The sequence below is a fragment of the Dendropsophus ebraccatus genome, chromosome 1, assembly GCF_027789765.1.
Source record: "Dendropsophus ebraccatus isolate aDenEbr1 chromosome 1, aDenEbr1.pat, whole genome shotgun sequence".
NCBI classification, from domain to species: domain Eukaryota; kingdom Metazoa; phylum Chordata; class Amphibia; order Anura; family Hylidae; genus Dendropsophus; species Dendropsophus ebraccatus.
Genome location: NC_091454.1, coordinates 201,870,570 through 201,883,080, shown reverse-complemented (window position 1 = coordinate 201,883,080; position 12,511 = coordinate 201,870,570). Strand labels below are relative to the sequence as shown.

Here is a 12,511-nt window from a genome sequence, read left to right as displayed (position 1 = left end):
ATAGACAGGTAACCCGGCCCCCTGAGAGGAGTTCACATGTTCTGTGACATAAAGGGAGGGCGCTAAGCGTAGTCAGAGTGGATCCAGAGTAGAGAATTTTAAACATCCAGAGGGGATAAGAATGAGAAAAGAAACAGGGAAAGGGTATAAGATAGGTTATACATGTATATTAGACATAGGGTGGTATTGGGAAGGGGGATTGTTTAGAATGTTGTTTTTGTTACTCAGATAACCCCTTTTAATGCTGACATATTGTAAAGAACTAATAGATTATTCTTGTAGTGAATGTCATAAGAATACATCATAGATGCAGACATACAGGTTATATCCACATTACACAGGGCAGTGGCACATGCATCTACTACATCAGGTCACATAATAGCCGAGGGGGAGCAGCTAATACTGAATGTGGGGGGATCTGGCTGCAATACCTGTCACACCATTTGTTTTTTTTTGCCACACTTGGGGTAGCTTCACACGTACCGACTTGCAGCGTTAATAACGCTGCGAGTCGGCTAGGTCCTGGCAGATCACCTTTACTACATACGCACAGCGGTCTGAACGACCACTGCGTGTATGTAATTCTGCCGGCCCCTTAACCCCTTCAGCTGAGAGCTGAAGGGGTTAAGGGAGAGCAGTATTCCGGGACCCTGTGCAGCGAGGAGAGGTAATGTATACAGAGCGGGAGCCGGGCGGCAGCTGAAGGTGTTAAGTGGCCGGCAGAATAACATACACGCAGCGGTCGTTCAGACAGCTGTGTGTATGTAGTGAAAGTGATCTGCCAGGACCTAGCCAACTCGCAGCGTTATTAACTCTGCGAGTCGGTACGTGTGAAGCTACCCTTAAAGGGAATCTGTCAGCTGCAATTCAGGTCACAAACTGCTGACACTGGTCGATGCTATTAATTAAGGAGACACATGGTACCTTTTTATATAGCTGTCTGTGCTTCTATTACATAGATAAATGTTTTCTACATTAAAGTGTCACTGTTATAACTTTCAAAACAAAATCTAAATCAGCAGTAGATGTGATATAAAGCAAGTTTACAATATACATTATTTATTTTTTTGTTATCATGGAAAAAACGGCACTTCCTGTTTTATGACTCAAAAAACCCAGGAAACAGTCAGAAAACAGGAAGTCCTGTGTATCCCAGGCCATCTGACCGCTCACTTAGAAGGCAGCCGTGACTCTCTGTACTGGCCGAAATTCCTGTGTTTAGTCTGTTTTTTTCAACCAGCACAAGTCATAAAATCTGCCTTCAGGAGACTGGACCTGGATTTCTGGTAAGTACAGCTTTGTTTTACAGCAGGCTAACAACAACAAAAAATAATGAATGTATATGGCAAACTTGCTTTATATCACATCTACTGTTGATTTGGAATTTGAAAGTTATAATGACAGGGACACTTTAAGAGTGCGTTCATACATACAGGATCTGCAGCAGATTTCATGGCCCAGATTTGATTTGCTTTCAATCTGCAACTTCAAATCTGTGCCATCAAATCCTGATCAGATCCTGTACGTGAATGCACCCTAAGGAAGCACAGATTGATTTATGAAAGGTACCATGTGTCTCCTAACATCTAACAGCAAATTGGAACCTGAATTGTAGCTGACAGATTCCCTTTAATTGTGTGATCCCATGGGTGGGGAACCTTGGCCCTCCAGCTGTCGCAAAACTACAATTCCCATCATGCCTAGACAGCCAAAGCTTTAGCATGATGGGAGTTGTAGTTTTGCGACAGCTGGAGAGCCAAGGTTCCCTACCCCTGTGTTATACCCTATTCAGGTCTATCATAGCTCGCTAGATAGAGCAGCAGTGCACATTCTTGGCTCTGTTGATTATTTATGGGACATCTGAACATAGCTGAGTGAAGGCATGATGGGAATTGTAGTTTTGCAACAGCTGGAAACCCTAAGGTTATTCCCATCCCTGATTAAGGGGAATCTTATGGCCAGAGATTGCGATGCATTAGGATACAGCAGTTGCATGTACTCTGCTTTTCCTTTTTACATTAGATTCCTCCCCATGTAAACTAAACTATATTTTCATGCTTGCAAAAATAATCTACTACCCCCCCCCCCCCATGTTGCAATCAGCTTTCCTAGGATCCTGAGTGGCTAATACACTTTGTTATTCAGTAGTGTGACAGCAGGGGGTATATAAGCTGGGTTCACATGCATGTTTACAACACTCCCATAGATCTGAATAAAGCTTGCAGAAAGACTCTTGTGCCACAACCACCCCATCTGCAGTCACAGGAATTTCTGCAACAGTCTGCTGGGTGTGAATTCATCCTGACTGGATCACTAAGCAAATATATCAGACAAGTGGTTGGTAACCCGTGTGTTTATGATCCATTCTCATCTGTAGGGATCCCAGTGCTTACACCCCTCCCAACAGCTAGTTCCCCTCTTTAAAGGGGTTGTTCACCATTTTTTTTTTCTTTTAAATCAACTGGTGTCATAAAGTGACAGAAATTTGTAATTTACTTCTATTAAAAAAATGTCTCCAGTATTTCAGTACTTATCAGCTGCTGTATGTCCTGCAGGAAGTGGTGTATTCTTTCCAGTCTGACACAGTGCTCTCTGCTGCCACCTCTGTCCATGTCAGGAACTGCCCAGAGCAGTAGCAAATCCCCATAGAAAACCTCTACTGCTCTCCAGAATGGAAAGAATACACCACTTCCTGCAGGATGTACAGCAGCTGATAAGTACTGGAAGACTCAAGATTGTTTAATAGACGTGAATTACAAATCAATCTTTGGCACGGCTCACATTCCACCATGTTTTAGAACCTTATTTCTGTTCCTATAAACCATGGGTAGGGGAACTTTGGCTCTCCAGCTGTTGCAAAACTACAACTCCCATCATGCATGGACAGCCAAAGCTGTTCAGGCATGATGGGAGTTGTAGTTTTGCAACAGCTGGAGAGCCAAGGTTCCCTGTCCCTGGCATAAAAATTAGGGTCCATTTACACACAAAGATTATCGGACAAAGATTTGAAGCCAAAGCCAGGAATGGATTTTAAAAGAGGAGAAACCTCAGGCTTTCCTTTATGACCTGTTCTCTGTTTATAGTCTGTTCCTGGCTTTGGCTTCAAATATTTTGATTATCTGTGGGATAATCTTTCTGTGTAAATCAACCCTTATTCTGCCTGCAAAATCCCATTAAGCCCCTACATCTTTCTATTCACTTAGGCAGCGTCCATACTGGGGTCGTTTCTCTTTAAACCAAGCCACGCCCCATTTGTGTATCATCTCACATCAGCCAATCGGTAGACACGGCTAGATCAGCAGCGGCCAATGGGTGCAAGGAGCAGCTCGCCCAGCACTTCCGGGTGTGGAGAGATGAGGTGAGAGAAGAGACAGCTCTGTGACTGAGAGACAGGCGGTGTAAGGGTGAGACTGCTGACAGCTATACGACCTGTGATCCATAGCTGTTGTGGGACTACAACCCCCAGCATGAACATGCTACTTTCACCGGAGCCACCGGCTGCACACCAAGCAAGCTGCCCTCTATCATAGCATTGACAGGGACAGCTTTCTGAATAGTAAATCAGCCCAATTCTACCATAGTTTCTAATCAGGGGATGTGGCCCTCCAGCTGTTACAAAACTACAACTCCCATCATGCTCTGTCGGCCAGAGGAGAACCCAGGCACTGACGGCTGTATTGTTTACATTGACATTTACCCTCTAGATCAGGATGTCAAACCGGAGGCCCTCCAGCTATTGCAAAACTACAACTCCCATCATGCCTGTACAGCCAAAGGGTATCCAGGCATGATGGGAATTGTAGTTTTACAACAGTTTGACACCCTGCCCTAGCCTGTGTGTTAGCATATAACCTGTTCTTCATATGTTTCAGACATGTCGTCCAGTCTAGAGGAGGAGCTGACAACTCTTCTAGACGGAGGGGCTATCCCGCTTCCAGACAAGTACGATGTGGCCCCTGAGAGCCCGCAGCCCCTGAAACTGAGACATAATGTGTGTTACATTGTAATGGGGATTCTTCTGAATGACCAGGTAAGGACCTTCACAATGTCATCCAGCCTCCCAAGAGGCATCAGTCAGATCTATATAGTTAAAAGAAAAGCACGGCTACTTTCTTGCAAAAACAGCGCCACCCCAGTCCTCAGGTTATGTGTGGAATTACAGTTCAGCTCCATTCATGCAATGCAACTCAACTCCAATACCACAGCCAAACTGAGGATGCTGTTTCTGAAAGAGAGCGGCCATGTTTTTCTAAGCCTGGATAATCCCTTTAAGTTATAAATGGCTGATACAAGTGATACATGTTGTCTCCTCAGTACATTTATAGGGGGAGATTTATCAAACATGGTGTAAAGTGAAACTGGCTCAGTTGCCCCTAGCAACCAATCAGATTCCACCTTTCATTCCTCACAGATTCTTTGGAAAATGAAAGGTGGAATCTGATTGGTTGCTAGGGGCAACTGAGCCAGTCTCACTTTACACCATGTTTGATAAATCTCCCCCATAGTCTATGCACGGTTAGCAGTAATATTTAAGGGTAAACCCATACCCCCCAAACTATAGTAGTATACCAAATAACCCCCTCCTCCCTACATGTGCAGCTATATGTGTACTTCACTGATGGTTATTTATAGACCCTGCATTCTCTTTGTGACTCCCCCTAGAGGACATGACTGTCATTACATGGCAATTTTATTAGTTCACCACAAGTAAAACTTATTTGCAGAACGAGGTGCTGATGATGCAGGAGGCCAAGGCATCATGTCGGGGGAGCTGGTACCTTCCTGCAGGGCGGCTGGAGAGAGGGGAAAGTCTGGTGGAGGGTCTGTGCAGGGAGGTGACGGAGGAGACTGGGCTTCTGTGCCAGCCCCTCACTCTGCTGGTTGTAGAAGAGCGAGGCGTCTCCTGGGTTCGCTTCGTTTTCCTCGCTCAGGAAACGGGTATGTAGAATTACAGGAATTTCTTACTTCTTAGGCTGGGTTCACACTACGTTTTTGCAATTCCTCTTTTGCAAAAAACGGATGCATGTGTGCATCCGTTTTTTCCATTGAATTCCATTATTTAAAAAAATGGATCTTTTCTTTTAACGTACACAAAATCGTAGTCAACCTCATTTTTGTGTCTGTTAAAAAAAACGGATGCGTTTTCTTTTTAGAATGGAAGGCAATGGAAAAACGGATGCACACACATGCATCCGTTTTCCGCAAAAACTGATTGCAAAAACGTAGTGTGAACCCAGCCTTAGCTGCCCTCATCTGTATCCTTCTCCAACCATCCTTGCAGGGGGCGTTCTAAAATCTTCAGCCTCAGCAGACAAGGAATCTCTCCAGGCCGCCTGGTGGGACACGGTGTCGCCCTTACCCTTGCGCTGCAGAGACATTCTCCCTCTCATCAAGCTGGCCTTGGACTACCGCCGTCTTCCTTCCCATCCGTCTATCCTTCCACAACTGTCCCCATCGCCCTTCCTGGTCCTGCGGCTGCTTTTCGTGTACATTAGTTCTGGGGGTATCCAGATCTTACAGAGCTGCTCCGAGCCCGCTCACCTCCCCACCATCGTGAACAGCGCACGTCTCAGCAGCATCCTCGCCCCATTGCATTATCTGCTGCGAGATCCTCCCATGACTTATGGTATCTTAGGAGTTCAGCACCAAGGTGGGGACAACGCAGATGGGGTGTGTTTTAATATCATGGGGGTGTACCGTGGCCCTGATCCGCCTATGGTCACAAGCAGCGGGCACAGATGGGCTGCGGTTGAGGATGAAGGACTGAAGGTCAGACTGGAGCAAGCGCTAAAGGAGAACGTCCTGCTGCCTTTATATAGCTGAATCCCTGACATCATGCTACATACACAGCAGGTCATATATACTGATATACATTATATATGGTCATAGTTGGGATATTATACAGGTTTTACCTAATTTATACAAAAGGAGGCTCAGGAAAGTAGAAAAAGTGTAAAATCTATTGACTATGCATTATACCGTCCCTTTGTTACTCCTCCTGTAATAGTATAAACTGACAAATGGGTGGGGCTTATCCACTTGCTAATAGGGTGTGTCCACATTGAGGAGGGATAAATTATCAGGAGGAATAACAGAGGGAGAAAATATATTCTTTTATAGGGAATACAAGGTAGGAGAGAAGACTATACTACTGTAGTCTTATCACATCTATTGCATGATTCTTAAAGAGTCACTGTCATTTTTTTTTTTTTTGAGAAACCAATAGTCCAGGCGATTTTAAGAAATTTTGTAATTGGGTTTATTAGGCAAATATGCCATTATCTGCATTAAAAAAGCCTTTTCCCACCCCCACCCCCCTCCTCTCTCTCATCCACTGCTCATTATCAGGAAATCTCGACTCTTTTACATCAGTCGGGCCCTATGTAACCTATAGAGAGGGGAGGGGGGAGATTATTCTGCAGCAGAGAACAATGGATTACACAGTGGGAGCTGTGTGAAAGCCGATATTCAGAGGTCAGAGAGGTGAGTGCTGACTTCAGAGATAGCCTGGTGATGTAGCAGTAAATTAACTCTTTGTTGTCCTGTTTTGGTGCCTCATCTCCCTCCACCCCTCCCCTCTCAATAGAAAACCATGAAGACAGGGGGGAGAGCTTCAAACTGCTTTTTCATGATAAAAATGCATTTTTCAGCTAATAAACCTAGATACAAAGTTTCTTAAAATCGCCTGGACTACTGATTTCTGCCCAAAAAAAAAAAATTAAAGGTACACTTTAAGGGGCCATCACCTGACCCTTATGGCCTTGTTCACATGCTGTGGATTCTCACATGTATGTGATGGGACTGTTCAGATTCTGTGCAGAATAATAATCACAAACCTTCCGTTTCCCATCATGTTTATTACTGGTGCAGATCTGGGAATTATCATCAGAATCCACTATGGATTGGGCTGGTGTCAGGCTTTCCTAGTTGAGCTGCTGTGATCCACAAAGTGCCATATGTCAGTACAGTATATGAGATAGATGCTTTTACTGTGAACACATTCACATACACTGAATGGCCACATTATTAGAGACCCCCATCTAGTAGTATATTGGACCTTATTTGGCTTTCAGAAGCATAGCAATGCATCATGGGATAGATTCCACTATGTGCTGAGCTCTTTCTGGTCCATGCGGACAGGATCACTTCTCATTGTTGCAGCACACTAGATGTAAGGGTCCTATTACACGGAGCGATTTTTAACGATTAATGACTAACGATAAACGATCGCAAACGAGATTGTTTATCGTTAACCTGAAATCGTTCACCATATTACACAGAACGATGGTCGCTAGTTACGATCGTTATTACGATTGTTTATTCCTTCTGATCTAAGGAAAACAATGGGCAATGTGCTATTACACTGAACGATTAGTGAACAAATGCGGAATTACACTGAACGATTAACGATAATTTTAGGTTCAGATCTAAATCAATGATTAACGACATACGAACGATTTTTCGATTGCTGCCTGCAATTACACAGAACGATTATCGTTTAATTTTGAACGGTATAACGATTTTTCGCACAATAATCGTCCTGTGTAATAGGGCCCTAAGTCCTGACATGATCTGAACCTCCATCCTATCTCCTCCCAGAGATATTTTATAGGATTATGGTCAGGGAAGCAAGAAATACAGCCTGTGTGGCTTAAGAAAAGGCCGATCTAAATCTGTATAGTTGGGAGGAAAGGGGGTAATAATTAAAACCTTTAAATGTGTTGAAGAACTAAATAGGGTTCAGGAGTGAATGTTTTTAAAGGGAATCTGTCACTAGGTTTATGCTGCCTTAAACGAGGGCAGCATAAACTAGTGATATGAATGATGTACAGATCAGTGTATTACTTACATCATTCTGTTCATCCGTTCTCCTAATATGCAGGAGAATGGGATTCTTGCCACACCCCTCCCCCGCCCTCCAGCTGCTGATTGACAGGTGACTGCCTATACACAGCATGGATAGATAACTGCCAATCAGCAGCTGGTGGGCAGAGTTTTCTGCTTCTCATGAATATCCAGGACTACTGAGCTCATGCACATAACTTATTGTCCATGTTATTTAGGAGGATATCTCTGGATCAGCTGCCCCGAACAAGGTAAGTGATACATTATCATCAAGGAAAACAGCTGTGTCAGTACAGAAGGAACCTGATTTCCGCAAAGTTGTCTGAAATGAAAGTTCTACTTTCTGCATGTTTTCTTCCTGTCTGATGGAAACTCTTGACTGTAGGGCATGATTGGTAGTCACCTAGTATACAGGAATATGCTAGCAACTATCATGAAGTTAATATGATGCACTCAGGGGTCATAAGTCTACAGAAAAGCAACAATCCTGAAAGGACAGGGGTCTACAATAATGTGATCATTCAGTCTATATGAGCATACTTACATTGTTATATACCTTATACATAGACAAGTCTATAAAAAATAAATAAGCGTGTAAATAAGTTACAGGTGTATATGCAGATTTGCATTGTGCATGCATAAAGCATTGTATGTAAATGGAAAATGCTGAAAATCATTACTGGGCTAAAGGGGATCCCCCACCACCCATGAAATATCAAAATCATTGTATAACTTGTTACATTTACATGTAAGTAAAAAATATCTAATTAAAAATTATAATGCAGCATGGCGCCACCTGTTGTTCAGAGTGTTCAGCAATGTGCATGTCCACCTGCTGAGTAGCGTGCTGGAGGACACACATGCTCAGTAACGCTTCTCACAGCTAGGACTCTGTATAGTGATCCGAATTTCACTGAAGAGCAGTCAAAATTCTCAAGTATAATTGCAATGTAGTTGAAGCCTTCTTAGGTAGGGAATCGTAAAGGGTCAGAGGGGGGAGGAGATTCATTCTGCTCAGTGTCCCTAACTAGAGATGATCGAACGGCGGTAATTTTCAGGTTCGATCGAACTCGAACCTTCATTATTTGGTTTCTGCTGCCTTCCCGTTCCGTGGGGAAGGTGGAGACAGCCTGAGTACCATCTGGAAAAGAAGGATCCAGCCTAGGTAATGTCCATATTATTCCCTCCATGTCCAGTAAAGCAGCTCTTCAGTGTAAACACTCCATATCTCAGCTACCTGGTCTTTTAGAGCATTACAGGTTAATTTCTATGTGTACCTATAAAGCAGTTGAATGTAATAAAATGTGTGTATTACAGAGTTGTTTATAGCAGGGGTATGGAATCTTGGCTCTCCAGCTGTTACAACTCCCATCATGCTAAAGCTTTGGCTGTCCAGGCATGATGGGAGTTGTAGTTTTGCAACAGCTGGAGAACCAAGGTTCCCTACCTCTGTTCTAGATTATGGTAGAATTAGAGCTGTAATCTGATTGGTCTCTAGAGGGCAGCACCACTGCTTCTAGTTCTAGCTTGCAGAAATGTCAGTCTTCGCGCCTCCAAATGTGATTAACTGTGGTGGTTTTTTAAGTAACAATGGTTCATTGGGAAACACAAGATGATACACGGAATGAGAAAATCCACATAAACACATTTATTTACATGGAGGGGAGAGGTGCTCAGTGAAAGGACGGAAGGGGTTAAAAGAGCACTGTACCATTAGGCGAGAAGGAGGGGAAAATATCAGAACAGAAGCAAACATCCAGTATGATGGCCCAGCGGAGGGGCGATTGTCAAGCAGCGCACCAGAGTTAGAAATTACAATAAAATAATAATAACAACAACAACCCCATACACACTCACACTGTCTGATAATAATGAATAAAAGAAACAGGATAAAATAAGAATAGCAGCACAGTACATCAATCACACTCTGCAGCACCTACGAAAGCAGCCACTAGGGGGCTGCAAAAGCTACAGTGATGTGGACCCCAGTTTTGTGGAAGCTGTCAGGCTATTACAATAAAACTGGAAGAGGCCCAGCTCCTCCGAGCTCCAAGGGGGAGCCAAGGCTATAGAAGAAAGGCACAATAAGGTTAAAAAGAGACAGTCTTATGAGTCTCTGCGGAAGAGACATTAGAGCTATTGCACTTGAATTCATGGCTGCTTCCATGTCACATTATTGTCGCACTTGAGTTAGACGCCGAGGGGGTGGTGGGTCACACAGGCTGCTGCCGCCAGCTCCTTGCAGAACTCCTCCAGGACTATCACTCCTTTGCACAGGGTTTCGTGCCCCAACCTGCAAGGAGATATAATGATAAATGCAACAGTTTTAAAGAGTCACTGTCATTAAAAATCAATAGTCCAGGCGATTTTAAGAAACTTTGTAAGGGTGCGTTCACACCTACAGGATCTGCAGCTGATTTTCTGCAGCAGATTTCAGTTAAATAACTGAACACAGCATCAAATCTGATGCTGTGTTCAGTTATTTAACTGAAATCTGCTGCAGAAAATCAGCTGCAGATCCTGTAGGTGTGAACGCACCATTATTGGGTTTATTAGCGGAAAAATTGATTTTTATCATGCAAAAGCAGTTTGAAGCTCTCCCCCGTCTTCATGGTTCTCTAAGACTGGGTTCACACTGCGTTTTTGCAGATCAGTTTAACGGATCATTTTTTTTTTACGAACAAAAAAAAAAAAAAGTGTCAGCAACGTTTTTGTGTCCGTCAAAAAAAAAAAAAAAAAACGGATCCGCTTTGATCCGTTTTTTTTTTTATAATGGAAGTCAATGGAAAAGCGGATGCACGTTCTTGCAATCCGTTTTTCACCTGTTTTTTTTTTGTTTTTTTTTCAAAAACGGATGAAAAAAAACGCAGTGTGAACCCACCCTTATGGAGAGGGGAGGGGTGGAGGGAGATGAGGCACCAAAACAGGACAACAAAGAGTTAATTTACAGATACATCACTGGGCTACCTCCTCTGACCTCTGAATACCGACTTTCACACAGGTCCCGCTGTGTAATCCTTTGTTCTCTGCTGGCGACTAATCTCCCTCCTTCCTCCTCCCCTCTCCATAGGTTACACAGGGCCCAACTGATGTAAAACAGTCGAGATTTCCTGATAATGAGCAGTGAATGAGAGAGAGGGGGGGACCTGGGTAAAGTCTTTTTAAATGCAGATAATGGCATATTTGCCTAATAAACCCAATTACAAAGTTTCTTAAAATCGCCTGGACTATTGATTTCTGAAAAAACAAAAACAAAAAACTAATAAATTTGGGTGCAGGTAACTCTGTTCCATTGAAAAGATTGGAGCTTAATTGCAAACCACATTGGAACTGGAGACCAGAGTGGTGCTGTCTCTGGAAGAAAGTGGTAATGTTTTTGTAGCGCTGGATAACCCATTTAACACCTGTTCATAAACCATGATCATGTAGATCCACCCAAGGGCAAGTGTTTATTCCATATCTTTTTCATGGTAGGAGTGGCAGGTGGTCATGTGACAAAGCCATAGAAAATATTGTCTCCCAATTTACCAGTCTTGTACATTAGCTATGTCTAGTAGTGAAATGAATAAGTACAACCAGAGAAAGTCCATGGACTAACCCTGCTTCATGTGGCTTGAAAAAGGCCACTGGGAGGCTATTAAAATGTACAATGTGGAGGAAGATATACTCACGGTTCAACAGAAGTTTCCCCTGTCAATTGTCTTCTGACCAGGAGCAGCATCTCCCGAAAATTTGATACTCGCTGAGATCGCTGAGCAAGGTCTCCAACAACCTACAAGAATAGATATAAAAGAGAGGAGATAATGGGGATAAATATAAAGTGAGACAAAATTAACTTAATAATTTCATGTATACAACTACACATTAGGGAGAAAACTGCTGTCCGAATGATCGTCTGACTGACAGGTATTGAGGGTGTATAGGCAGCTTAAGTCTGCTATCTCACAGCCCCGGGATACTCACCCGCACAAGCACAGAGAATAGAGTGCGTGCACTTGGGGCCAGGTTGATGTAAGGATTCAGAAGGTATTCCTGGATGTGTGGGTGAGGAAAGAGGGCTATATGGGTGAGCAGTGAGGTGACCTGCAGATTCATTTCATACGGCTGAAAGACAGAAGAGCATATACAGACTGGCTGATAGAAATACGTTTTATAAACATTGAAAATGTAGGGTCTCAAGACAGGTCACTATTGGTCATGTGATGAGGGTCTGATCATTTCCTACCAGACATAGCTTTATATAGCTGGTATCAACTGTATCTGATACTGCAGATCATCTTGTTTACTTTAAATGGGTTATCCAGGATTAGGAAAACATGGCGGTTTTGCTCCAGGATAGGCACCTCTCATGTCCTCAGTTTGGGTGAGGTTTTGCAGCTCAGTTCCATTGATGTGAATAGAGCTGAACTGTAACATACAGTTACACACATAACTAGAGGACAGGGAGTGATGCTGTTTTTGTAAGAAAGTAGCTGTGCATTTTCTAATCCTGAATAACCTCTTTAATACCGGTCACAGCCACTACTGAATGTATGGTGCTGAGCCTGGTATGAAGTTACTTAATAAGCTGATCAGTGGGGTCCTGGGGGTCAGCTACTGAGAGCCTATTTCTAAGGATATGCCAATAATAATAAAAAAAAATAATTGAAAACCCTGAAAAGCTACA

At 43.2% G+C, this 12,511-nt stretch overlaps 2 protein-coding genes across 4 annotated transcripts in view; one reads left to right on the top strand and one right to left on the bottom strand.

The window, feature by feature from the left end:
* The first annotated feature begins 3,317 nt into the window (after positions 1-3,317).
* The window catches only part of LOC138767100 (protein PBDC1-like), a 97,985-nt gene continuing 88,791 nt past the window's right edge, over positions 3,318-12,511 (top strand). Inside the window, exons 1-4 of one of the 3 annotated variants that reach the window (XM_069944363.1) lie at positions 3,318-3,358; positions 3,873-4,030; positions 4,725-4,938; positions 5,282-8,622. In XM_069944363.1, coding sequence (XP_069800464.1) covers positions 3,875-4,030; positions 4,725-4,938; positions 5,282-5,823 — 912 coding nt within the window. In that variant the 5' untranslated portion in view covers positions 3,318-3,358; positions 3,873-3,874 and the 3' untranslated portion in view covers positions 5,824-8,622. Of the gene's footprint in view, positions 3,405-3,872; positions 4,031-4,724; positions 4,939-5,281; positions 8,623-12,511 lie in introns of those variants that run through there. The other 2 variants (XM_069944354.1, XM_069944371.1) reach the window with 2 other exon arrangements.
* Positions 9,471-12,511, bottom strand: part of FHIP2B (FHF complex subunit HOOK interacting protein 2B) — a 28,649-nt gene continuing 25,608 nt past the window's right edge. Inside the window, exons 15-17 of the mRNA XM_069944350.1 lie at positions 11,809-11,949; positions 11,517-11,617; positions 9,471-10,138 (exon numbers count right to left, since the gene is read on the bottom strand). Of these exons, the coding sequence (XP_069800451.1) occupies positions 10,036-10,138; positions 11,517-11,617; positions 11,809-11,949 (345 nt within the window). The 3' untranslated portion in view covers positions 9,471-10,035. The remainder of the gene's footprint in view (positions 10,139-11,516; positions 11,618-11,808; positions 11,950-12,511) is intronic.